Raw genomic sequence first — 23,989 nt, forward strand, 5'->3', positions numbered from 1 at the left:
AAGTGTTACCATAAATTTAGACTGTTAGATTTTATAGTTTTCATTTTCACATGATCCTTCAGAAATCATTCAAACATGCTGATGTTTTTTTATTAACGAACATTATCAAAGATTAATAAATGCTGTAACAAGTGTATTGCTCATGGTTAGTTCATGTTAGTTAACACATTAACTAATGAGACCTTATTGTAAAGTGTAACCAAATTTTCTTTCAAAACACTTTTGATCTGTAGTGTAGCTATGTGTTCACATATAAGGCTAGTTTGATAAAATCGCTTAGCCATGCACAGCTATACAAGTCAAACTTCATGACAAAGTTAAGCTGGTAAACATGATCATGAAAGTACAGTTTACATGGAGCAGCAAACTGTGCCCAGTCAAAAGTATTGTTGTTCACAAATAACCAGACTTTCATCTGGCAAATAAAGTAGTCAAAATACATTTCTGTACTGAAGAATTAAAGGAGCCATATGTAAGAATGTGGCCAAAACTGGTACTGCAATCACTTTCAAATTACCTTAGAGCGGTGTATCCCCTCCCCCTCCTCCCTGACTCCAGGTTGCCAGATAGGCTGCAGGATCCAGCGGGAACGTATACAGGCTGCTACAAGAAGCTTTTTCTGTTAATTATGTTTATGCTTCAAATGAGAGATGTTTTGCAAAGTAATTATATATCGCAAAAATTTACTAATGGCAATTAGCCAAATATAATCGTAAAGATGTACGCTCGTATGTGACAGTACATTGTTAGAACAGTAGCTGTTAGTCTAACTTGTAACGGTAGGTATCTGTCATTAACGTAAGTACAAGTGCCTCTGTCACTGTTTGTAACCGATATCAAAGATACAGCAATTCATTTAGCTGACGCTATTAGTGAAAGCGACCAGCTGTATTTTTCAACTTACCCTGCAGTACACGTCCATAACGCTAAAATATATGATGTGAAAGATTACATGTCATTCTATTATTTTTGGCTGTAGAACTTGCATGATAAACAGTAATGGGCGTACTAATGTTGTTTTCCTTAGAGTCTCAGCATAATGACAGAGAAACGAGCTCTGATAATGCATTGCTAATGATAGTAATAACGACTCGCCGTTTTTATTACCCAAACAATTCCTTACCTTTTCAATTTGATGACCCACCTCCTCTATATGAGCTAACGTAACGTTACTTTGCACGAACATGCATAACTTTGTTCGACTGTCATGAATATTTGAAATGTCCATTTACATCAAGTACAAGTTAGCCAAACATAGATGAATCTTAGTTACCAGTCCAGAAATTCTTCTCCGTTTTCAGCCGTCTCCATCTTTCAAAGGCATCTCCTATTCAGATCCTTGTTTTATTTCGGACTTTGTCACAAAGTATTTCGGATTCATAACGAGATTTTTTTGTTTCGCAACGTTAGACATTTTTTATCTGATTCGGACACGTTTGTAGCCTGCAGCTGTGGTAACTGGCAGAGCTGGCAATCCGGATGCCGCAACACTACTGACTTCGTGATTGGTAGATAGGTGGAGGGTGGCGCATCAGACCAAAACACAACATGACAACATCAACATCAGTTGAGGGCTGCAACTTCACTTTTTAAATGACAATATCCTGGCCGGACTATTGTTGTCAGTGATATAAGTATTTTAATTGAATATGATTTCTTAATGTCTAGTGACATATCAGGGCCATTTTATGATTAATTGAAATTAATTTCTTACATACAGCTCCTTTAATATGCGTTTTAACAAAAATACAAGCTGCACATTTCTGTTCCTAAACACGCTGGAAAGTCTTGCCCCACAAAGTTATTTCCTGTGGTAAAAATGTCAAGGACACTGTCAATAAATCGTAACTGGTGGTTTTAAACTGAGTATTGCTTTAATTTTTGTTATTTTTACTGCTTACACCGATCCATCCTGTCCGTTGTCAACAAGTCTGACTGAATACTATTTCCTGTTTTTATTCCTGCCCATGACACAACCATTATTAACTGCTTAAAATGATTTACGAGCAAACGACTTGCTTTGAACTGCGTAACAGACTAAAGCAACTGCCTTTACCAACGTTTTCATCTGTAGCTACAGCTAACTGGGTTCAATGGCTCACAAAAACATCCGCAATGACTTTATAATCGTTTCAAAAAATCATGATAGGACTAACCCTAAAGCACAGAAAATACAACCGTGGGCTGGGCCGTCCTGTTGTTTCCTTGGAGACACGGGCTGCTCCAAAAGCACACAAAGATCGGGATAAGGGAAACCGTTGCCATGGAAACAGGACCGCACCACGTCTATGTTTTGGAAGTTGTGGTATGGAATGTATGGGGTTTGAGAGGTGGGGGATGGGACTGGAAAATCTCTGCTTCACACATCTCTTATCCACAAGATCCCACTGTCAGAGTTTTTAACACCCGTTCAAGGGTTACAGGCAAACATGCTTTGAGTGTGCAAGAAAAAAATGCATTTTCATACCACCTGATATAGTTTTTTAACTACAAACTCCCCCAAAGACTCTGAGGATAAGGCTCTCTTGTCTAAAGATCTTCCGAAATGTCAGAAATCCAAATGCCATACGTCAATAGTTTCTACTCTAGGTTGGTTAAACTTCACACAAGGAGTTCCTCACAGCCTGCAGTGTGTTGGAAGTTACGTGGACTGAAGTAATTCAATTACACTATATTTACCTCTTGTAAATGTGTGAATTACTGCACTGGCTTGAGTGCAGCTGCACTTCAGGATCACAGACCACATGCAATTCAGCTGAAATGGCCTGGTATAAAGAAGACCAGAACTAACTTCATCAAGAGTAATGGTGAACAATACAACAGAAGGGACTAGGCTATACTACCGATCTGTTTACATAATGTCTACTTCCATGAATGTGGGATGGAAGTCTTCACGTTTTGAAAGCACTGCCAATTTTTGGTAATAAAATCATAATGATCACATCAAACACAAGCATGAGTGATTTCCATATTCATATACCATGGTATATACGTACTGCGCTGAGGTCCTTCAAAGAACACTATGGAAGATTCAAAAAAGGCCATTAAAGAATCTTTAATGTTTTTAACCACTTTTCTTAGTGTGAAGAACTTCATTTGAAGAACCTTTTGTGCATTAAAAAGGTTCTATGGTTGTTTAAAGGGATAGTTTCCCCCAAAATGATATACATTTCATTAATTACTCACCTTCATGTCGTTTCAAACCCATAAGACTTTCGTTCATCTTTGGAACACCAATGAAGATCTTTTTGATGAAATTTGAGAGCTTTCTGTCCCTCCAATCACAGTCATAAATACCACTTTGACACTTCAAAAAGTTCATAAAGACATTGTAAAACGAATCCATATGAATCGAGTGGTTTACTCCAAATTTCTTTGAAGAGACACGATCGCTTTATATGATGAACAGATTGAATATAGGCTTTTATTCACAGATAAGCATTCATCAACTCACACATCAGTTGTGGTAAACTAAAGCTCAAGCATGTTTGCTTGATGTGTGAGAACCAATGATGTTCATTCTCGTGTTACGCAGCACGATTGAGCTTCAGCAAGAGGTTTGTTCTCGCAAGTCAAGCAGTTTCAGTTGAGCTTCTGTTTATGTTCGCTGATCAATGTTTATACATGAATAAAAGCCTAAATTAAATCTGTTTGTCATATAAATCGATTGTCTCTCTTCATAAAATGTGGAATAAACTGCTTAATTCATATGGATTAGTTTTTGTGTAACTTTTCGAAGCGTCAAAGTAGTAGTTACATATCTGTCAATGGAGGGACAGAAAGCTCTCAGATTTCATCAAAAATATTTCCATTTGTATTCAGAAGAAGAACGAAAGTCTTAAGGGTTTGGGAGGACATGAGGGTGAGTAAATAATGACAGAATTTTTGGATGAACTATCCCTTTAAGGTTCCTTATGAAACTATACATGCCAATAACAAACCTTTATTTTTAAGAGTGTCCGTGCCTACAAACAGTTTGGTAGCGTCTGGGGTAGAGAGAAGATATGAGAACGCCAGTGGGTTAAAGTACTTACTCAAAGGCAAAGAAGAGGCCACTGGTCACCAAAATGAGAACCATGGTAAGGTAGAAGACCCCGGTCTGCTTGGCCATCATGATCCGCCCGTTGCAGTAAAACCTATTTCGGCCAGGAAAAACCTGCCATTTCCTTTTGCTCTTCCTCTTCTTGGTGTGCGGGGTGTCCATGGGTGAGGAGTTGTGTGTGCAGATCTGGTTGTACTGGCACTCACGGATGGGCTCCTCAACCCCAAGATGCATGTTGCCTGTCATTTACACACCAGCAATAAAACAAAACTTTAAGGCAGTACCACAAGTGTATCAGTTACTCAAATGTCTTCAAGGAACTAACGAGACAGCTGGGTCTTGAAGAAACATCTCTGATCTGATGAAGCAAGCATTAGCCTAAACAACCCAGTCGAGGAAAAGCGTGGGACTGGAATCAAGGAACCATTTTCTCAGCTCCATATTTTAATGATCTTCAATTATTTAATTTCATTACATTAAAAATGTTAATTTTTATATCCGAAACGATGGGCATTAAATAAGATCCGAGTGTTTGGTTCGCATGTTTGTTTGGATAACTCCATTGCAGATGTCTATCCTCAACACAACAGGATGCGCTCCAGGACACAGAAGAATGTGGACATCATGCCCAGAAATGTAGCGTTGTTAAAGATTGTTACTCCTTTGATGCGGTTCTAAATCCACTCAAAAGATTTGGAAAATAACGTCAGAAAAACGTCCTTCCTATGTCCTCGTAATCCCGTTCGCGAGAGGGTCTTTATTGCATGAACGCCATCTAAATATCTAGTTCTGCCGCCGCGCGCAGGATATTACACCAGCAAACAAGCAAAGGTGGGCGTTTGATCATCTATATCCATAATGATTCAAGGAGGGAGAGACAGAGAGACTATCGCAGGATATGGATGAAGTAGATCACCGCGTGAACTGCATGAGCTCACAGCACACGATGACCCTATAAACAGCGGCGCGGCTCAAATCATAACGTGCTGTCTATGTAGGCAGCACATTCGCATGCACTCGCTCACAACCAAGTGAGCTGCTTTTATAGACAATATTTGTGGGTAGGTCTCAAAACCGCATTTTTGAGTACGTGTCTTAAATCTACAAATATCTGGGTGAAAAAAAACCCTACATACCTACAGCATTTCCCCCTCGTTCTTTTTTTTGCAATCATGCAGGTTCCGAATGTATCCAGCTTGTAGCATCAATAAAAACTATGTAAAAAAGCAAGACATTACTAGACAGCTCTCTGTCCGCGATGCCCCAATGCTGTCTAGGTAGGCATCTCACTCAGTTTTGAAACACAGCCGATCTGATTCGCAGAATCTCAGTCTTCCTCTCAAAGACACATCTAGTTCCATAACATTACGTTCTATTTTGATAATTTATTTATATATATATATGTGTGTGTGTGTGTGTGTGTATATATATATATATATATATATATATATATATATATATATACACACACACACACACACACACACACAACTGTATACATCAGCACAACACAACCGTTGATCACTCATAAACTTCTGCAGCATTATTGTTACCCTGCCTTTATATTGATTTTATTATTATTTCAATGAATAGTCAGAATGTAACAGTGGGCGCGCCTTTAACGACATTTTAGTCCAGTGAAATGCTGTAAATAAAAATAAAATCCACTTTTTAATGCTAGTCGCTGTAATGTGAAAGGTTCCGCCTGACGTGTTTCCACCGGAGTGACCGGACTCGTCTGTGAGTCGCACCCGTTCAAGATGTCAGTGCAGCAGGGGAGCGCGAGCGGGACAGTCAATGACACTCTTGAAGACGACAAATCACAACTGATTAAAGGTTTGATGTATTTCTGATAGCATATGCGAGCATTGTTATGAACACGCACACGCTTTATGAATTATTCGTTGACGTCACTCATGAAGCAGCAATTTGGTTAACTTATCCTAGTCTGATAAGTCACATAATATTAAATCAAAAATATTAGATATACATGCTACATGTCGTATGATGTATGACGACGGTATGGTACATATTTTCGCTACATTCTACATTTGTGGCGCTGTTGATTCGCATGTAGTGAGGATTCGTGAAAAAATCTTTATTTGAGTCGATTCTTTTCAGTGAACTGGTTAAGGAGCCATGTTTCTTTTTCTTTCTTACAATCCATTAAAGGAATAGAGGTAAACATGGAAAACAAAACAAAAAAGATACACAGAAACAAATAAGTTGCCTGGGTGAGCCATGTCCTAACGGTTCGTTCACGAATCAAACTGAATCGGTCCGAGCGATTCTTGAGTCTACAACTCATTGAACTGAGAACCGTCTGTTTCGAGCTGAACCGTTGATTTGAATGTCCGAATAAATGTTACAAACTACAGGATTGATGACCAAAATTAAGCAATAATTTTATTAAATATTTTTATCAATCTTTTTCAGAGATGTAAATTAAATTTTGCGTTCTTTGATGTAAATGCAAACATATTTAGGTGGATTTGGCACATTAAATTAATATTTAATTAACACAATTTAACATTTTATCAAATAGTTATCAAATTCAGAGGCATTTTTATGACCATAAAAAACTGCATTTAAGTCTTAAGAAATTATTAAATTCCTACATATTTCTAAATTATGGCACATTTGAACAAATTTCATTTCCAGTGCTTTTTTACTCAAATGTTTGGTTAAGTTGTGTTAATAAATATTCTGATATTTACAAATGAGTAGTTTGAGAATAGGACACCAGTGGATGATGTCGATCATCTCGTCAGGATTATGGTTATGTAGTTCATCATTCAGCAATTAAATATGGTTTTCTTAAAATGAATAGTAGATCACAGAAGCATATACCATTGATTAACAACCTCAAAACTCTTTATTTACAGTACGATATCACTAAAAATCAGTTTCTGTCTGGAAGCCTGCAGTTGTCGGCTCTGTGTGTTTGTCATGTTGTCTGTAGAAGATGAACGTACGAGTCTGGCTGCTCTCAGTCCACATGCTTTATTACATCATGGTCCCTTCTGTTTTAAATCCAATGGCTATTATGTTATTGTTGAGGTGAATATTATTGTCCCGTTATCGTACATACAGTAGTGTTAATCTGAGTGTGTTGTGTTCAGGTGGTGTGTTCCTGGCCAGCGTCGGCACAGCGGGTGTGATCGCAGGCTTCGGCTCCACTCTGGCCATGGCTAAGAAGAGGAGTCCGGAGTGGTTCAGTAAGGTATCGGGATTTTCCTTCAGTTTACCACCAGAATGACATATTAGTGGAAAAATATTAATTAAATATATTTCTTTCGTAAAATGTTATTATTATTGTTATCAACAGTAATGTTTGACTCAAGTGTTCCAAAAAAAGCTTGTAAATGAAAAATGACCATAATTAAAAATATATTTTTTAAAATCATATAATTATTTATCATGTTATTATTAGTATCAGCAATATTTTAATGTAACCATGTTCCAAAAAGGTGTAAATAAAAAATGACCCTGTCATAATTAAGTGGAATAAAAACTCTATTATTATTATTATTAATCATATTATTGTTGTTATTAATAATATTGTTCTTAACCATAACAACAACTATAATTCAACTAAACATTGTTCATAATTATGTCATAATTAGGTGGAATAAAAAATCCTATTATTATTATTAATCATGTTATTATTGTTGTTAACAACAACATCAACTATAATATTCAACTCAACAGTGTTCCAACATAAGTGTAAATGATAAAGGACCCTGTCATAATTGAGTGGAATAAAAATTCCTATTATTGTTATAATTATTAACAACAACTATAATATTTTACTCGACGGTGTGCCAACAAAAATGAAAAGTGACCCTGTCATAATAAAACGTATGTATATATATATATGTATATATTCTTGTTATTAAAATACTTTTAACAATAATATTATACTTGAGCCTGTCACAATTAAGACCAAAATTCACTTTTAAGTGCAGATTCAATGTGAATGCAAAGAAAACCGAGATCTTAGTTCAGCAGAGTGAGCAAATCATGAGATGCTAATCATATCTCAGTTCAAATTACAATATCCATATTTCATAAATCAATCACAGTATGGTTCAAAATAATCACGATTGGGTTTTTGGCCAAATTGTTGAGACCCATTTAATATTGTGTTATATTCAGTCATACTAAAATAATTAGAAAATGTGCCATCAGGGTGCTCCTCTGTTTCCAGTATGATCCAGTTCTTTGAAAGCTGTTTTGTGCTCTGTTTATTCCTGGAATCAGTCGAGCATGCCAGGCTCACGTCGGTTAACTTAACACAATTAGACATTGCGTAAATGCTGACATCGATTCTGTTTTATCACTTGTTTTGAACATACACAGAGAAATGAACAGACTCTTTTTTTCTGCTTTTTGCATTCCTATTTTAAGCCCATTATCCCACATCAGTAAACGCGCGCGTTTTGCAAAAAAAAGTTTTTTAATTGGCTAAATCCAATATAAGGGCGGTGAGGAGACGGATCATATGTCTTGTCCAGTTCCATTAATGACAGATCACTTGACTAGATCTGTTATGTCCTGCTATATAGCTCTGGTTCCAGGGCAGTGTCAACATGGATGAAATATCAAAATATGCAGCTTGTTGAGGATAAATGTGGTATTACTTTTGAAAGGTCTCATTCATATATATATATATATATATATAGCAGCAGCACCATATCATTGTACTACTCATTTTCTTCAGGAAGTGAAAAAAAAGTTAAAAAAATAAGAATAATTTCAATAAAAATAAGTTAAAAAGGTTATAAGGATTTTATCCGTTTCTTTATCTGTCAAATTTGAATAAAATTTGTATTATTAAAAACGGTAAAATACGACTGCATGTTGTCAGTGGTAAAGTGCATTCCTCGATGGCTGCAACATGCAAAGCTCTAATAACATCTAATTTAATATGTAGAGCAGTAAAAAGACTAAATTACATTAAAGCAGTTAATGTTGTTAACGGTGACTGTCTGAAACATCTGTTTCGTTTTTGAGACTTCTGTAGTCAACATGAAATCATAATTAACCCCATTTAATTTCTTAAAATATGTACCTGATCTTATGCACTTCATAAATGCATGTCTAAAATGTCTTTGTAATATTTTGTCAAAATATAACAACTTACTTTTTGAAACAACTCCCCATCTCGGTTGGTAGATAGCTAAAAATAGCTAAAGATGCTTCAATCACCACCAGTCTGTTGCTTGCTGTGACCATCAACTCCCAAAAGCTCTTATACTGTGGAGAAATATTAGAGCGGTTGTAGTTGTCTTTGAGGCTTTTCACTCTTGAACGCTTCTAAAATCTGAGACAAAATGGGGTTTGGTGAAGCTCAGTGCTGAAAGTCAAAATTGACCCTATTTTGCACGTTTTAATACTGGTTTGGTTGTGAAAAATCAATCAGTGTCTGCTATTCCTAAGAAAGTGTTTACCAAAACTCAGCAGCGGGTTCTTCCTCTAAAATGACTTTCGGATGTCGTTATGAATTAATTAACGCTCAATTTCCATGATCCAATTATTGCCTGATAGATAAAATCGAGGTCCTTATTACTTTTTCCTGTTTCATTCATAATGAATCAGATTACAATTGAACGGTTTTACTTGTGGTAGCATACTAGGGCTGCGCAATATTGACGAAAAATACGAGAAAACATTAAATAATGCTATATTAGATATGCAATATGATAATGCTTTAATATAATCAACATGCATGTTTCACATTCTTTTTTGTGAGAAGGCGGAACCCTTACAACTTCTGAAAGTGAACATCAGTGTTTTACTGTAGCATTACATAAAACGCAGGTGTCATTTAAACATCAGTGTAATCCAGGTAGGCCTACATTAGGTTAATTTAACAAAAATTGGACAATCATGTAAAAATAAAGTACTGCTTAGTCTTCACTATATGAATTAAATGTATACTAATTCTTATTAAAGAAGTTAAAGTTATTCAGCTGAGAGTGATTTTCTTTCTTTTAATTAACAAGGCACACAGATGGAAGCAGGTTTATTAGGCTACTGTCACTTTAACTATTATATTGTTACACGTGCACTTTCTTTCTCAACTGTTTAGTCCACTTAAGACGTAACTGAATGTGTTGATGTGAATACTCACCAAGAATATTTTGATTCTTTTAGTGTGTATTTGGCCATATAATCTGCCATCATGAGTACTTCATTTACTGCATTCAATAACCTTAATGGGATAGTTTAACCATAAATGAAAATTCTGTCATTAATCACTCAATTAAGTTTTTAATGAAATCTGAGAGCTTTCTATCCCTCCATTTACAGCTACGCAACTACCACTTTGATGCTTCAAAAAGACCATAAAACAAATTCATATTATTTGAGTAGTCTAAACTTTCTGAAGAGACACGATCGCTTTATATGATGAACAGACTGAATTTAGGCTTTTATTCACATATAAACATTGTAAGTATGTAACAGTCTAATCTCAGCATCAACCTAAAACTTTTATGCAGTTATCTAAAGACGTTGTGATATGCAAATTTGAGATATTTCGATAAATTGTGTAAAGCATACTGAACAAAATAGTTGAGTACAATGTGAGAACAGATCCCTGCCAAAAATGCGACTCTTTTGCTCTCGATGTGCTCAGGGTGTTGTGGGAACTGCTGCGGTGCCGGAGAGCGGAGCGTCGCTAGCGCTGCGGGCGCTGGGATGGGGTTCACTTTACGCCTGGTGTGGAGTCGGCCTCCTCAGCCTCACCATTTGGAAGGCCCTGGGTGTCCACAGTGTATGTACCTGATAAAAGTGATGGCTTTAAATGCCATGTGCCCACTTTCATTGATTTCCCGCTATAATCTGCAACCTTTGCTTGATGAATATCATTCCTCTATTGCAGCTGAAGGATTTTCGCCAGAAAATGCAATCCATTTTCCCCGCTATCCCCAAAAATGAAGAGTCGAATTCTGCTCCATTTGACTGGAATTCCATCTTCAAGTCAAAATGATTAGAAATTGCAATTTATTATCAAGAACGCAGCCTTAACTGACTGTCTGGAAATACCATTTATCTGATGGTCAGTCCTGGTCAAGTGTGAGGCAACGGGTCAGTTCAATCAGACATTTTTGACCCAGCAACTGGAGAACGGCTCTGTGAAGGCCTGAAGGACTCGGCGTGCTTGTGTTTGCGTTCATTTATTGTACCACACTGGATTTTAACAAGACCTGAGCCAGAAGATTTGGCAGTATTATTTTTGTACTGTACATACTGCAATCTCAATTATGAGTTATTTAATTCACATCTGTGAGATCAATTCTTTGCAGTCCAACTAAAAACATTGGCCTTTTTTTTTTGGTAACCATACTTTTGGAGCATTTGTGTGGTCCTTGCAAATAACATTACTGCCCTTTGGCTGGTGGTGTTTATACATTTAACGTATCGAATTAAAGCAGCTATTGTGTTAAATTGGGGTCATGTGATTGCAAGGTCTAATAAAAGCATCTCTTAATAGTCTTTTAAAGATGTTTCCGGGCTGTCTGTAAAAAAGCATTTTCCTAGAAAAGAGACGCAAAGGACAAAAACATGTGCCCTGCAGCAACTAAAGAGGAGCTAAAAAACATCCCTCCCTTAGAGTAGGCCAATGTAAGAGTGTTTGTGCTTTTTTTAGGGCATGTAATCTGGTTAAAATGTGGACGAGACAAATGCAGCATTGAGCACTGGGTGGGTAGACCGGCCAAAATTTTACCCATCAACCTTAATTGCCAGTGAATTACGTTTTTTGCTTCTTAAATATTACAATATTGATGATGCACATTCTTGTGACTTTTTTGGCCTTTCTGTGACACGAAAAAAATAAAAACAACACTGAAGAACAAGGTTCACAGTGCTCGACCAAATTTCATGTACATTTACTTTTAACATGTGGAACATGTATAAAGACTTTATACTGAATAAACAATGGTCATCAAATCATATGGAGCAAAAAGAGCTTACATAAAGAGTTGTACATATGTTTTGTTAAAATCATTAAGTCATTTTGGGGTAACTTTCACATTGAATTACATTTATGCCATCAGACCTCTTTCAGTTAGCCTGTAATTTCAAAAAAATCTAAGGCCATTAGAGGGAGCCATTGCTATCTCTTGTCACACAGCACTTCATTATAGGACATACAGGAAAGTCTTTGGGGGCGTTCACACAGAATACATTCTTGAATTAAAAACTGAAGTGAACAAGTGGGTTTACAGGCGCATTAAATCCCATACACAATTGCTAATGTACATGCCTGGATTCACTGGAGATGCTTTTCCAGCACCCAAATTCATCTGACTGGTCCACTGTTGTAAAACCGACATTGATCTACTGTGCACCGTTTCGAAATACTATTTTCAACTTGACCTTGGGTTTTAAAGACACCAAAAAAAGCAAGGTGCAGCACAATGACCAAATATGTCTGTTTGGCATGATGTGCACATATGAGCAACAATTAAAAACATAGTGCAGGTCGAATGCAAGAACTCACCCTGTGTGAACGGCCCCTTACATGTTTGAAGACTATCCTCACCTGAAAACAATGACTTAATATTAATTTGCAAATGTCAATAGCATGTAGCATTAACTACTCACTTTGTATAGTACCACATCTCTTGGAGGAAACAAAAATGTGAAAGGGGGCCCATTTAATGTACAGTTCCTATATACAAATTGACCCGTGGATATAGTATAGAGAAGAGGGGTAACCAAAGCACTTTTGAGTTTGCCGTCAGAGAGGGGACCCTCTGCGGCTGCACTTATATTGAAGCAAGTCAGATTAGAAACCAACACTCGCTTGACCCTCAGATACTGGTGTGGTGAAACAGTGCAACACTGGTGGTCAGATCAGAACATTGCCTGTGGTCATTCACATTTCATTGTCTCCCCTCTGAGCCAGCTAAATCTATTGCACAATGCTTTTTTCAGAGCTGTATACATGTAAGTCTTAAAATCAGTGTTTTTTTGTTTGTTTTTCTTTTTCTTTTATCGCAACACTTTGCAAGAGAAGTTCTATCTACAACATGTCTCACAATTTAAATAAATCTGCATTCCCCGAATAAACAAAGTCCCACAAGAAAACAAACAAAACACTGCATCAAAACAATTAAAAACATTCTGAGAGCAAAATACTCTAAAAACGTGTATCAGATGCCAACTTTGGTTAAAACAAATGAAAGAAAATACACAGATGAAACGAAACAAAACAAATAAAAAAAGAATAGAAAAAACAAAAAGACCAAGTATTAAATATCTGTATTAAAATCATTTAAAAATCCAAAATGAAAACTGGGAAATGGGGCAGGGAGCTATATATATTCTCTATATATTCATTTGTATGTAAAAACAATTTTTGTTTGTGTTCTTTTCCTTAAATAAAAATATAACACCAACAGTTGTGTGTGATCTCTGTGGCTCAGCTCAGCCGCGTGTTCCCATGATGGCACTCTAGGCTCCTTTGTGCGTGTCACGAGCGGCCAAGCTTAAACAGTACCTCACACAGGATGGCCGCCACGCCAGAGTTCAGCACGGAGGACAGGGAGATATCAAGAAGCCTGCTCTCGAAGAGCACAAACTCGGGCCTGTTCTCCTCCACTTGGGCCATGGCCAGCAGGGCTTTGGCGGCTCGGCACATCATGTTGATGCTGGGCGGCTCAGGATGGGTGGAGTGTCCCATGTGCAAGAGACTGTGAGAGCTCTGCTGATACTGTGCCATGGAAACACTGTCCTCTAGGAAGCCTATCAAGGCTCCCACGCTGCCCTTCTGCAGGGCTACGGCTCGGGCAGCTGTCGGGTCACCCTGTGCAAGATTGGAGAGAACAGCTACGGCCATCTCGCGGCACACCTGACTCTTTCGCTCACCGACATGCCGCACTAACGTGGCGAAGAGGCGCTCCTGTCTGCTAAAAGGAGGAGTGGCCAGCAGAAGGTCAACATTAGAGTCTTGGATGCTCAGTTTGCACAGACACTCCAGCACAAGCCTCTGCGGCGTAAGCGAGGAGAAGCCGTTTGCCGTGCAAAAGGGGTCCTGGGCCTCTGCTGAAGGGCACACCATCCAGTGGAGCAGCCCATCCAGAATGGGAAGGCAGATACTTTCTGGATAAATAGACAGGTCTAGCTGTCCTGAAATGTTGGCAAGGGTGACCAAGGTGTTCTCACGCAAAGCACCAAGGCAGTCCCACCACCATTCATCCTTGCTGCAAGCCAGACCTCGCTCTTCCTCTCTCTGGTAGGTAGGCACCATCCTTTTTCTTTTAGGGTGCTCATGGTGCAGAAGCACTAGTTTTCCAAGAATGAGCACTAAACCTGGGTGCCGAGCCATTTCGCCGTCATTGCCAGGGACAAAGGAGAGTCCACGAATGATATTGGACACACAGATGCAGCGCTTGGCCAACTCATCTTGCCAGCCCTCGGCTACTGAAAGAGGGGCTTCATCCCAGCATCGGGGCTCATCCTCCAGCAAAGTAATGCTGCTGTTGTTCTCTCTGTTGCGGAAGAGGAATGTCTGAGTTTTACCTCCTGATAGCAGCCCTGGACGAGAACTTAGCATGTCATCTACAGTGGCTGTCAAGTTTTCCTCTGAAGGGCCTGGAAGTTCTCTTTTCAGTTCCTCTTTCCTACTGGGCTCCTCTTCAACCGTTTCTTTTCCAAGTGCCTGCACAACTTCCTGATTCTGTGAGGACTTCTGTTCTTCCTCTTCCCCACGACTCTCTAAATGGGTCTGGATGTGGCCAGTGGAGTCCCCTCCGCCTGCTTTCCAATGTAGCAGACCACTGGTGAACTCCCCGGCCAGGCCTAGCAGCTCTGATCGATCCTCCACTGAATCAGCCACAGCCTCTCTCTCCTCAACTTTCACTGGGAGCTTGTCAAACTTACTGGCTTGCTTGGGTCTGGGCTCCACTGGAGGACATGGCTCTGTACCAATTTTGTTCTCTTCTTCATCAGCCTTACCCTCTGCCAACTCTTCCTTTTTCTCTATTATGAGTGCTGCCGAGCTGCTGGGCTGAGGTTTCTCAGGCTCCGTATCTAATTGCTTCTCCACTTGTTCTGTAAGGGATTGGCTTTTTAGGTCTTGATTGGAAGGTTGCTCTTTTTCTCTAGCTTCTGAACATGAGCCGAGGAGAGTTTTCTGACCCTCTGATCCAACTTCGTATTCCTCAAGGATCCCAAAGATCTCTATTAAGCACCTTCTGAAATATTCAACAATGAGCTCCAAGAAACCGGGCATCTAGGAAAAAGCAAAAGACACAAAATCTATTATTATAGCCTATTATTTATTATAAAGTGCTATTAAATATTACCACAAAATTGCAAAAAGTGATACCAGACTTCTGCAATAATTTCCTACCCTTTTAACTTTTAAGCCTAAAACCCCAACAGTGCCTGGTCCACACTTACCTGAGATAAGCCAAAGGAAGACACAGTGTTGTCATCATAGAGCAATATGTTTATAGTATCTAGAGCCCATGTACTCTCTGCAAGCAACCCAGACTTCAGGGACATCATCACACGCCAAGCCTCTGGTGTGCCTACAAGATTTACAAGCATTGTTAAGAACCTTGCCATAACCAGGCCTATTAAATAAAAAATATTATCACTGGAAAAGGGTTTCATACCAATGTCTTTGGAAGTTAATCTTCGGCGGGGTTTAAGCTGGGGCTGTGTGGCCTCCACAGAGTCCAATGGGTAATCCCGATGGATTGTTGGGAAGCCTTGCCCAGGAATACCACCACTTTGAGAACTTGGCATGGACCCTGGGCCACCCGGCTTTTGCATCTGCTTCATAGAGGCCATCATGTGAGCCTTATTGGGTGACATAGAGCCACCCACAGACCGAGGGAATGGTGCAGGGCTTGGGACACGAGATATGTGGTTTGGCATTGCTGGAGGAGATTGGTAGGAGGAAGATGGCTGTCGGCTAACCATGGGGGGCATGGAGCTGGAAGCGGATGAAGAGTGTGGTGGGTATGGTGATTGACGCTGACCAGGCCACTGACTGTCCTGACTAGCCCTGACTTCTGGATCGTCTCCACGGCTCATGGAGGGATAGGGGGCCCCATGACCCTGCCGGCCAGGGTAAGGATAGCTCATGTCGTGCCTGGTGTGCCACATGTTCCCCTGATGCCCACCGCTGGAGTTAGAGGATGGGGGTGGTCCACCACTCATCATGCTATGCTGAGGAGGTCCCTGTCCACCTGGCTGCATGCGATCACGTCCATATGGATAAGGGAACGGGCTTTGCATTGGCCTACGTTCTGGGTAACCATATTGGTTATACATGTCAGGCTGCTGGCCCCCGTACTGCATACCATAGACTTCACTCTCATGCCGCTTAGGTGGAGGGCCATACATCCCTTCCCCAGGCCGCTTATAACCCTGGAACAGCCAATAAAAAAAGTTTCAAAATAAAGTATTAATATAGCATAAATAATTACCACATTTAGGGGTGGGAATCACAGGGTACCTCAAGATATGATACATTGCTCACAATACCGATAATATCATAATGCAGCAATTCTGCGATAATCAATATATATTGCTAGACAATCCTATAATGATACATCACGAAATCTGTCTAACTATGAAAACAAAATGCAAGTGAAAAGGTTAAGTGAAGGTTTTCCAGACTTTGGACTTGAACGTGGCTGGAGCATCTATTATTTTACTCACTGCTGTCCGGCTAGTTAACTTATGTTCTAGTTTCCCTCATTCATGTGTTGAGTGCCACCTCGAGGAGCCATGAAGTAGCAACGCTGGGAGCAGGGAAATTTATTTGGAGCGCCTTATTTTATCAATGACAATATAAATATTTGGCACCAGCATATCAATTCTCTTATAGCACGGAGAAGGACAACGATATATTTCCCTATCGATATTTTTGTCCCACCTCAAACCACAATGAAATGAAAAATCATAAAGAATGATCACAAACTCTCTCTAACTCTCAGCATTAAAGAGGGATCAATTCTGATCACATTTGATGGCTGACCTGCTGTTGGGGGTAAATCCCATGTGCACCATATGGCATGCTGTGAGGGTACTGCTGCCCATAGCCGTCATGTCCATGTCTACAGTAAAACATATAATAATAAACTACAGCTCTATACACCATATGCATTCATATAAACTAGTCAACAACAGCCACTTCTTACCTCTGATGAGAGGGATATCTACTGCCAGAGAACATGCTGGGATCACTGTTGGAAGGTACCATGTTGTTCTGGTTTCCAGGGGGGGCAATTCCCCCGTCTTGTCCAATGACATGGTCTGGCCTGTGAACATAAACATTAAATAAAGTTGGCATACTGATTTTGATGTTTGCATTGTTTTTATGCAGTTAATGAACTGACACCAAGGTGTTCTGTCTTACCTCCTCTCAAAACCAGGGTTGTAGGAGTACTGGGGTCGTGGACCCATACCCATTCCAGAGGGCGGGCCACGTGGATACATATCTTGCAACCCGCTGCCTGGCATCTGCCCTGGCATGAAGGACTCCGAGCCACCTGAAAACAAATTAACACTTTTTAACTGCAAGGAAGATAAAGACCATGAAGGAGTATTTACATTACTAAATAATATTCTATGAAACGTAATATTCAGGTCAATTTTAATTTCATGCTGACTTTAACCTGCAGACACTAGATGGCAGCAATGTCCAAGAAAATAATGAATATGCAGCTCTAGTAACTGGAGCACAGGGAGGCAGCAGTGAGCAGAAATGTGAAAGCAGCCCCATACGCAGTTATTACAGCAGCAACAACACACCTTTCCTGGGAGCTCCATAGGGATCCTTACTGGTGTCAAACTGCATTCTAGAGGTGGCATCTCCATGCATGGGCCCTCGCTTTTGGAAGGCTGGGTCACTGCCTTCGGAGAACGGATCTTGCACACTAACACCACTGTTTCTAAAGAAGTGTGGGTGAAACAAGGACAACAAATCAATACATGCACACACTTGACTATCAGACACCAGTGTTGGGCAGTAGCATCGCTAAAAGTAGTTTGACTACATTTCTCAGTAGCTCTGGTGGTAGCTTCGCTGTTTTCTGAATCAAACAGCTTTTCAGTAGCGAAGCTCTTTTTGTTGATCAAGTAGTGCGATAGCGTCCACACAAGCCACATTTCCCCAAGCATTTCTGAAGCTCAAGCTCAAATCGGAAATACAACTGCTAAGGATCACTGATCCTGGATCAGTAAGTGACGTCACCGCCATACACAGATCTGTGTAGCCGACAAAGGTACTTCCAAAGTGCTTGACGGCGACGACTTTGTGTTTTACGGCGGTTGGCAAACAGATTTTTAGTGCATTACCGCCACCTTCTGCTCCGGACGGTGACATCACGTACCAATCCTTGGGCTGACACGCTAGAAATTTACTTGATGGAAAGATGCACACACTCTCAACATCTGGTTTTGTTATAGTTATGGTTTTATATAGTTATGGTTTTGTTATTGTTTTTGTTTTCAAATTGGTTTGGAACAGTTTTTGAATAAACAAGTGAACTGAAAAATGATTCCTGCCTATCTGTTTGACTGAGTTTTATTGATCACTGAGATAGCATTGACTGGAATGGTTGGTTTAATATAAAAATGAAATTTAAAAAAATAGTTTATATGTAGTATATAGTCTATTTAAAATAGTTTATACTTTTGCCACGTTGCTTTTGCTTATCTTGCATTATCATTTCCACGGGGGGTTGCTTCAGTGTAGAGAAGCTCACTACATTTTCCAAGTGCCCAACACTGACAGACACTAAAATATAATACATCAATTTAGCCCACCTGGCAGTTGGTAGTGGGGTCACCTGTCCATGGGGTGTGGTGGCTGGTGTTGGTGGCTTTAGGTCCCCTGGCATCTCTGTCATGGTGCTGCTGCCTGTAGACTGAGGAGTCTGCGGCCCTTGAAGAGAGCCTGAGTTTGCTGTTGAACAGAGTAGAAGAGGGCTACGTTATGTGAAAGAATTATTGTACGCAAAAATTAGTGTCCTCTTTATTGATCACTTTCATTTGTTTAGGGAGTGAAAAGTTAGGCTTGGAAACTTTTTTTATACACATTTTGATGCTCTCAAAGAATTTTGCAAAGATGCAATTTTGCGATGCGATTTTATTTATTTATAGAATGATAAATGGTGTTCATAACAACATAGCAATTCCCTGAATCAAAATTGATTCCCACCATTGTGAAACAAATAACTGCATATTACCAAAATTTAAATAATATGAAAGCCTCATTAAAATAAACAGCTTGTGTAATATTTTAAAATACTTTTTATTATTATTATATTCTGATTGTGCATTAATGGTATTTTATAAATCTACAAGCAAATGACAGTGTCCTAATCAGTTCCTCCAAGCTCCAGGGAAAGAAACCCAAATCTTACAATCCCCAGACTGCATTTCCATAATCCAATAACATTTGAATACACTAGTTATTAATTTCCATAGAAATGCAATGGCATAAAAGGACACCGTCCTAATAACGTCTGAAATTTCTTCGGCTCAGTTGATGCAAAGTAATAAAACCAATTTGCATTTTCCTCCACAGCTCAGAGCAGTAAAATGTACTTCAAAAGATTTCAGCGCAGGGAACTAAAAGAATTGGGTTAGAATGAAAGAACGAGGGAATGAAAGAGTGTCTGCTTTACATGTCCTTGATCTGCTGCCAGCCACAAAACCATCTTTCAGCGCTGAAAGTAAACAATACATGGTGCTATGCTGTAACACTTCCAGTCTGTGTGACCGCCAATGACCTTACGCATATTCCCAGTGTTGGAGAGGGCGGGAGAAAGAGATGGAAAAAAGCGCTGGCTCACTGGTCTGCATTGAGTGAGGGGTCAGGCTGAGGTCACTTTTGATTTCATCCCACACTCCTCCCCCATTAATCTTCTTTGAGGGAATCCCTCCCCTGCTGTTTGACAGCTCTCTCTCCCTCTTTTCCTGTGACATCATCAGTCATTAGCCTCAGGAAGAGGGGTGACGGGAATCCTTAAGCCAGCAGCTTGGCAGCTCTCTTACTTTCTCTCCCCCAACCCCCCTCCCCCTCCCTCTCCCTTCCAACTCAATCACCTGTCAGATATTTATAGCTCTGTCTAGAGCCTTTCTGAATTCATTATAAGAGAGGCAGACCAGAGCGACATGTGAGTGATGCAGATGAATCTAAGAATGGCATGAAGATTATATTGGACTCCAAGAGAATAACTATTACAGCTAAGTAATTGGGGGCGGGGGGGGGATAGCAAAACTTTTCACAAAATATTGGCCACAAAGTTGCTAGGATGGTTGATGTTTGGATGAGTGTTGATAAGGATAAGTCACTGGATAAGGATTTTAACTGGTCTGGCTAAGAAATTTCTAAAAAAAAAATATATATATATTTGTTCACATATCTAGCTTCACCATTGTTTGCAAGCAAGTAGCTTCACTTTTTGCATGCTCTTCTTCAACAAGATTGTTATCTGACAAGTTGGATGGGTTAAATGCAGAGGACAAATTCCCATACGTGGCCTTCACATGTCACTTTCACTAAAGCTGCGTTTCCACTGAAACTACCTGGAAAAATTTGTCCCAGAAACTTATTTTTTTCCCATTAACTTTTTTTCTGTTGCTGTCTGCGGTTCAACCGTGGTCTGAAGTACCGTGAAGATTAGGCAAATTAGTCCGGTGACGTAGGACTTCGCGCTACTTTACAGTTCCCGTTGGATTTGGTCCTCCGCATATAAGCTTAAAGGAGTAGTTCACTTTTTAAAAAACTTTTGCTGATAATTTACTCACCCCCATGTCATCCAAGATGTCCATGTCTTTCTTTCTTCAGTCGAAAAGAAATTAAGGTTCGAACTCTCCTGTTCGAACTCGTTCATCAAAATGAACAAATCTTTTTTCGAGTCATTTCGTTCGTTGAATGAAAGAAATGAGTTGAAAAAAGATTTGTTCATTTTGATGAACGAGTTCGAACAGGAGAGTCACGAACTTGCATCACAGAACAGAGCAAGGCGAGCATTTGTGCTTATAAAACTTAAACTTTTTTATTTATTTTTGAAATGACCAAACGTTTCGCAAGATAAGACCCTTATGCATCGTCTGGTGTCGTTTAAAGCCATTTGAAGCTGCACTGAAACTGTCATTTGGACCTTGGACCATTTGGTACCCAATGAAGTCCATTATAAGGAGAAAAATCCTAGAATGAATCAAAAACCTTAATTTCTTTTCGACTGAAGAAAGAAAGACATGGACATCTTGGATGACATTGGGGTGAGTAAATTATCAGCAAAAGTTTTTTAAAAAGTGAACTACTCCTTTAATATAAGCCTGAACCTTGTCATCGGTCGTATTTTTTAAACGGCATTGTTGATTCGAATAGCTCACAACTCTAACTGCAAAACTAAAATGCTTTGTGGAGTCAACCAATCAAAATGCTGCGTGAACTCAACCAATCAGCATGTTCAGCGCCCAAGTCTCACCCCTGAAAGTTCCTGAACTTTGAAAAAGTACTACCTCGCGAGCAGGGACTTTCTGAGGGGGGAATTTTTACCCGGAACTTCATTTAGACCCTGGTTCCTCTGGTGGAAACACATATACCCCTTTTCCACCAAAGCATTTTGAGAGCCGGTTCGGAGCCGGTGCCTACTCGCGAACCAGTTCTTTGTGTTTCGACAGCCAAAGAACCGGTTCTCGGCCAGGAAAACTGGTTCCAAAGCGGCACCAACTCTTTGCTGGACTAGAACCAGAGAACCGTTCTTTTACCACGTCACACTTACGTCGGGGGCTGGAAGCGGGGTGACCAACAACACGACGTGAAAGGTTGTGACCGCCATTGCTAAAAACACAGTGCTAGTAGAAAGATAGTCTGGCCTCAATATAGGATCGCAAAGCCAGGAGAAACATTTGCAGAAAGACGATGTAGTCCGCCATTGTAATTGTTATGCTTAAAGTTGGCGCAAGCATTTCAGGGAAAGCTAAGACGTATGGCAACGTACACAGTGACGTAACGACGTCGTTCGCTGGGCTCTCTAGTCAGTGGAAAAACAAACAGGTTCTGAGAAGGTTCGCAAGTTGAACCAACTTTGAACCAGCACCAGTTCTGTACCAGTTATTTTTTGGTGGAAAAGGGGTAATATAACACCCCAAAGTCCCTAGTTCCTGGGGAAAGTTCCTGCGGTGGAAACACGGCTTATATTAGTTTCTAATCAAATCATTTCAAAACTGCAAAAAAGGCAAAATAAAGGGTTTAACCTGAATAAACAGCATAGTACATAAAACATGGAGCATAGTGATTTGATGGCTATTTGAGGCCTTCTGTCTACAGTCTAACTGTTCTCCCCACAGAAATAGTGTAAAGTTGTTCACCAGGTGAGGGTGGCTGGATCTTGGCCAGCTGGGTCTGCTTCTTGCCATCTCCCGTGTTGAACACATCAGGTGGGGGTTCCTCTCCACGCTCCACCTTACACTCATAGGCAAACAGGTATTGGATGTACTGCTTCTTGAGGGAGCTGGCAGAGCTGCTAGATGTTCCCACATTCAGGTGGGTGGACAGCCCTCTCCATTTCTTGTTCTTATTTACCTGTTCAAGGAGAGATTTTCAATCAAAACCATTCAAGAAACAATCAATTCACTAAGTGGTTCAACCATCTAACCCTGTGACCGATTCGCACGCCACCCCCAGTTTACCTTATCCAGGCGCTATATGAGTCTAAAAAATCAATTCATTTTTTGGATAAACATACCTATTTCTTATGTAAATGAGGCTCATTATAGAATGCGCAGGATTCACAAACATCATCGCTGTTAGCCAGAAATAATTAGCATTGCGCAATTACCGCCCACAGAAAGCTGGCGGTAAACAAAAGCTTTATTTAAAGCAGGGGTCTTTAACAGGGGGTCTGTGGCAGTACTGTTGGGGGACTTACAGGTATTAGCTGATCTCTTTAAAACTGATTATGTAAAAAAAAAAATGTGTTAACCTTAAAGATAAAGCTAGAGAAGCTAAAGATTAGCTAAATGTTTCATTTCCCCTAAATTAAAATGTAATAGTAAATAGTGCATTTAAAATCTACAAGTATGGCTAACAGTGTACATTAATAAAGATTGATTTCTCATAATTAGTAATTTCGTCATGCTGTAAACAGACCTTTACAAACAGTTTTTTGAGTACTAAAAATAACCGTAAATAAGTAGTTTATGTTCATTATTATTGAACTGTTATGTGCTTTGAAACGTGAGGTAATTTGAAAGCGTTTGTTCATGGTAACACTAACAATAAGATTTCATTTGTTAACAATAGTTAACTACATTAGTTAACAAACAATGAACAATACTTCTACAGCATTGAATACTTTTTGTTAATTTCAACATTTAAATACATTTTCTAAATCAAAAGTTGTATCGTTAACATTAATTAATGCATAGTGAACTTACATGAATAGACAATGAACATTTAAAAAAAATCAATAAATTCTATAATACACCTTATTATATATTAGATCATGTTATCTAATGCATTTACTAATGTTAACAAATAAGACCTTATTGTAAAGTGTTGCAAAAAAATTATATTCATATTTAAGATTTTAACATATTACATTTATGTACATACATGTAAAGTGTAACAAGGACACATCAATATATTACTATATGCATGTTATTATCCAGACCAGGCTTAAAATGTCATATTTTTTATCCACCAATGAAAAAGGCCAATGGCCTGAAAAAGGTTGAAGTCCCCTGATATAAAAGGATGTTTGTGTACTTTGTAACGATCTTGTCAGCGTAGCCAGGCCAATTTTTGTCTTTTCCGGAATATTGTCTTCCATGAACCTTGTGTGAGATCCTAGGCGCAAAACCAATGCAGAGAGCTTGTGCAAATATAGAACATCATCAGCAGGTGCAATGTATTCTTAGCCAATTCCCCCCTCTGTTTCTTTGATGTCTGTG

At 39.4% G+C, this 23,989-nt stretch overlaps 3 protein-coding genes across 12 annotated transcripts in view; 1 reads left to right on the forward strand and 2 right to left on the reverse strand.

Moving 5' to 3' along the window:
- The window catches only part of zdhhc14 (zDHHC palmitoyltransferase 14), a 45,926-nt gene extending 40,565 nt beyond the window's left edge, over nt 1-5,361 (reverse strand). For both annotated transcript variants that reach the window (XM_077220452.1, XM_077220451.1), the window contains exon 1: nt 4,035-5,361. In XM_077220452.1, the coding sequence (XP_077076567.1) occupies nt 4,035-4,288 (254 nt within the window). In that variant the 5' untranslated portion in view covers nt 4,289-5,361. The remainder of the gene's footprint in view (nt 1-4,034) is intronic.
- Nucleotides 5,362-5,775: 414 nt separating this feature from the next.
- Nucleotides 5,776-11,907, forward strand: tmem242 (transmembrane protein 242). Its single transcript, XM_077220459.1, has 4 exons — nt 5,776-5,878; nt 7,165-7,265; nt 10,686-10,823; nt 10,932-11,907. Exons 1-4 carry the CDS (start codon nt 5,803-5,805, stop codon nt 11,037-11,039), a joined length of 423 nt encoding a protein of 140 aa, XP_077076574.1. The 5' UTR covers nt 5,776-5,802; the 3' UTR covers nt 11,040-11,907.
- A 2-nt stretch (nt 11,908-11,909) lies between these two features.
- arid1b (AT-rich interactive domain 1B) overlaps nt 11,910-23,989 on the reverse strand; it is an 88,276-nt gene continuing 76,196 nt past the window's right edge. For 7 of the 9 annotated variants that reach the window (XM_077220427.1, XM_077220428.1, XM_077220430.1 and 4 more), the window contains 9 exons: nt 22,406-22,619; nt 18,845-18,983; nt 17,828-17,967; nt 17,433-17,565; nt 17,215-17,334; nt 17,052-17,130; nt 15,679-16,438; nt 15,461-15,591; nt 11,910-15,290 (listed from right to left, as the gene is read on the reverse strand). In XM_077220427.1, coding sequence (XP_077076542.1) covers nt 13,530-15,290; nt 15,461-15,591; nt 15,679-16,438; nt 17,052-17,130; nt 17,215-17,334; nt 17,433-17,565; nt 17,828-17,967; nt 18,845-18,983; nt 22,406-22,619 — 3,477 coding nt within the window. In that variant the 3' untranslated portion in view covers nt 11,910-13,529. The remainder of the gene's footprint in view (nt 15,291-15,460; nt 15,592-15,678; nt 16,439-17,051; nt 17,131-17,214; nt 17,335-17,432; nt 17,566-17,827; nt 17,968-18,844; nt 18,984-22,405; nt 22,620-23,989) is intronic. The other 2 variants (XM_077220433.1, XM_077220429.1) reach the window with 1 other exon arrangement.

This window comes from Siphateles boraxobius, unplaced genomic scaffold (genome assembly GCF_051911475.1).
Source record: "Siphateles boraxobius isolate OS27281-9 unplaced genomic scaffold, OSU_SipBor_1 8, whole genome shotgun sequence".
NCBI lineage: Eukaryota > Metazoa > Chordata > Actinopteri > Cypriniformes > Leuciscidae > Siphateles > Siphateles boraxobius.

Bases quoted from the DNA above. Each gene is read 5' to 3' on its own strand.
- tmem242 (XM_077220459.1), top strand. From the start codon at position 5,803: ATGTCAGTGCAGCAGGGGAGCGCGAGCGGGACAGTCAATGACACTCTT. The intron at 5,879-7,164 runs GTTTGATGTATT...TGTTGTGTTCAG, and splicing joins CAAATCACAACTGATTAAAG to GTGGTGTGTTCCTGGCCAGC. The intron at 10,824-10,931 runs GTATGTACCTGA...CCTCTATTGCAG, and splicing joins AGGCCCTGGGTGTCCACAGT to CTGAAGGATTTTCGCCAGAA.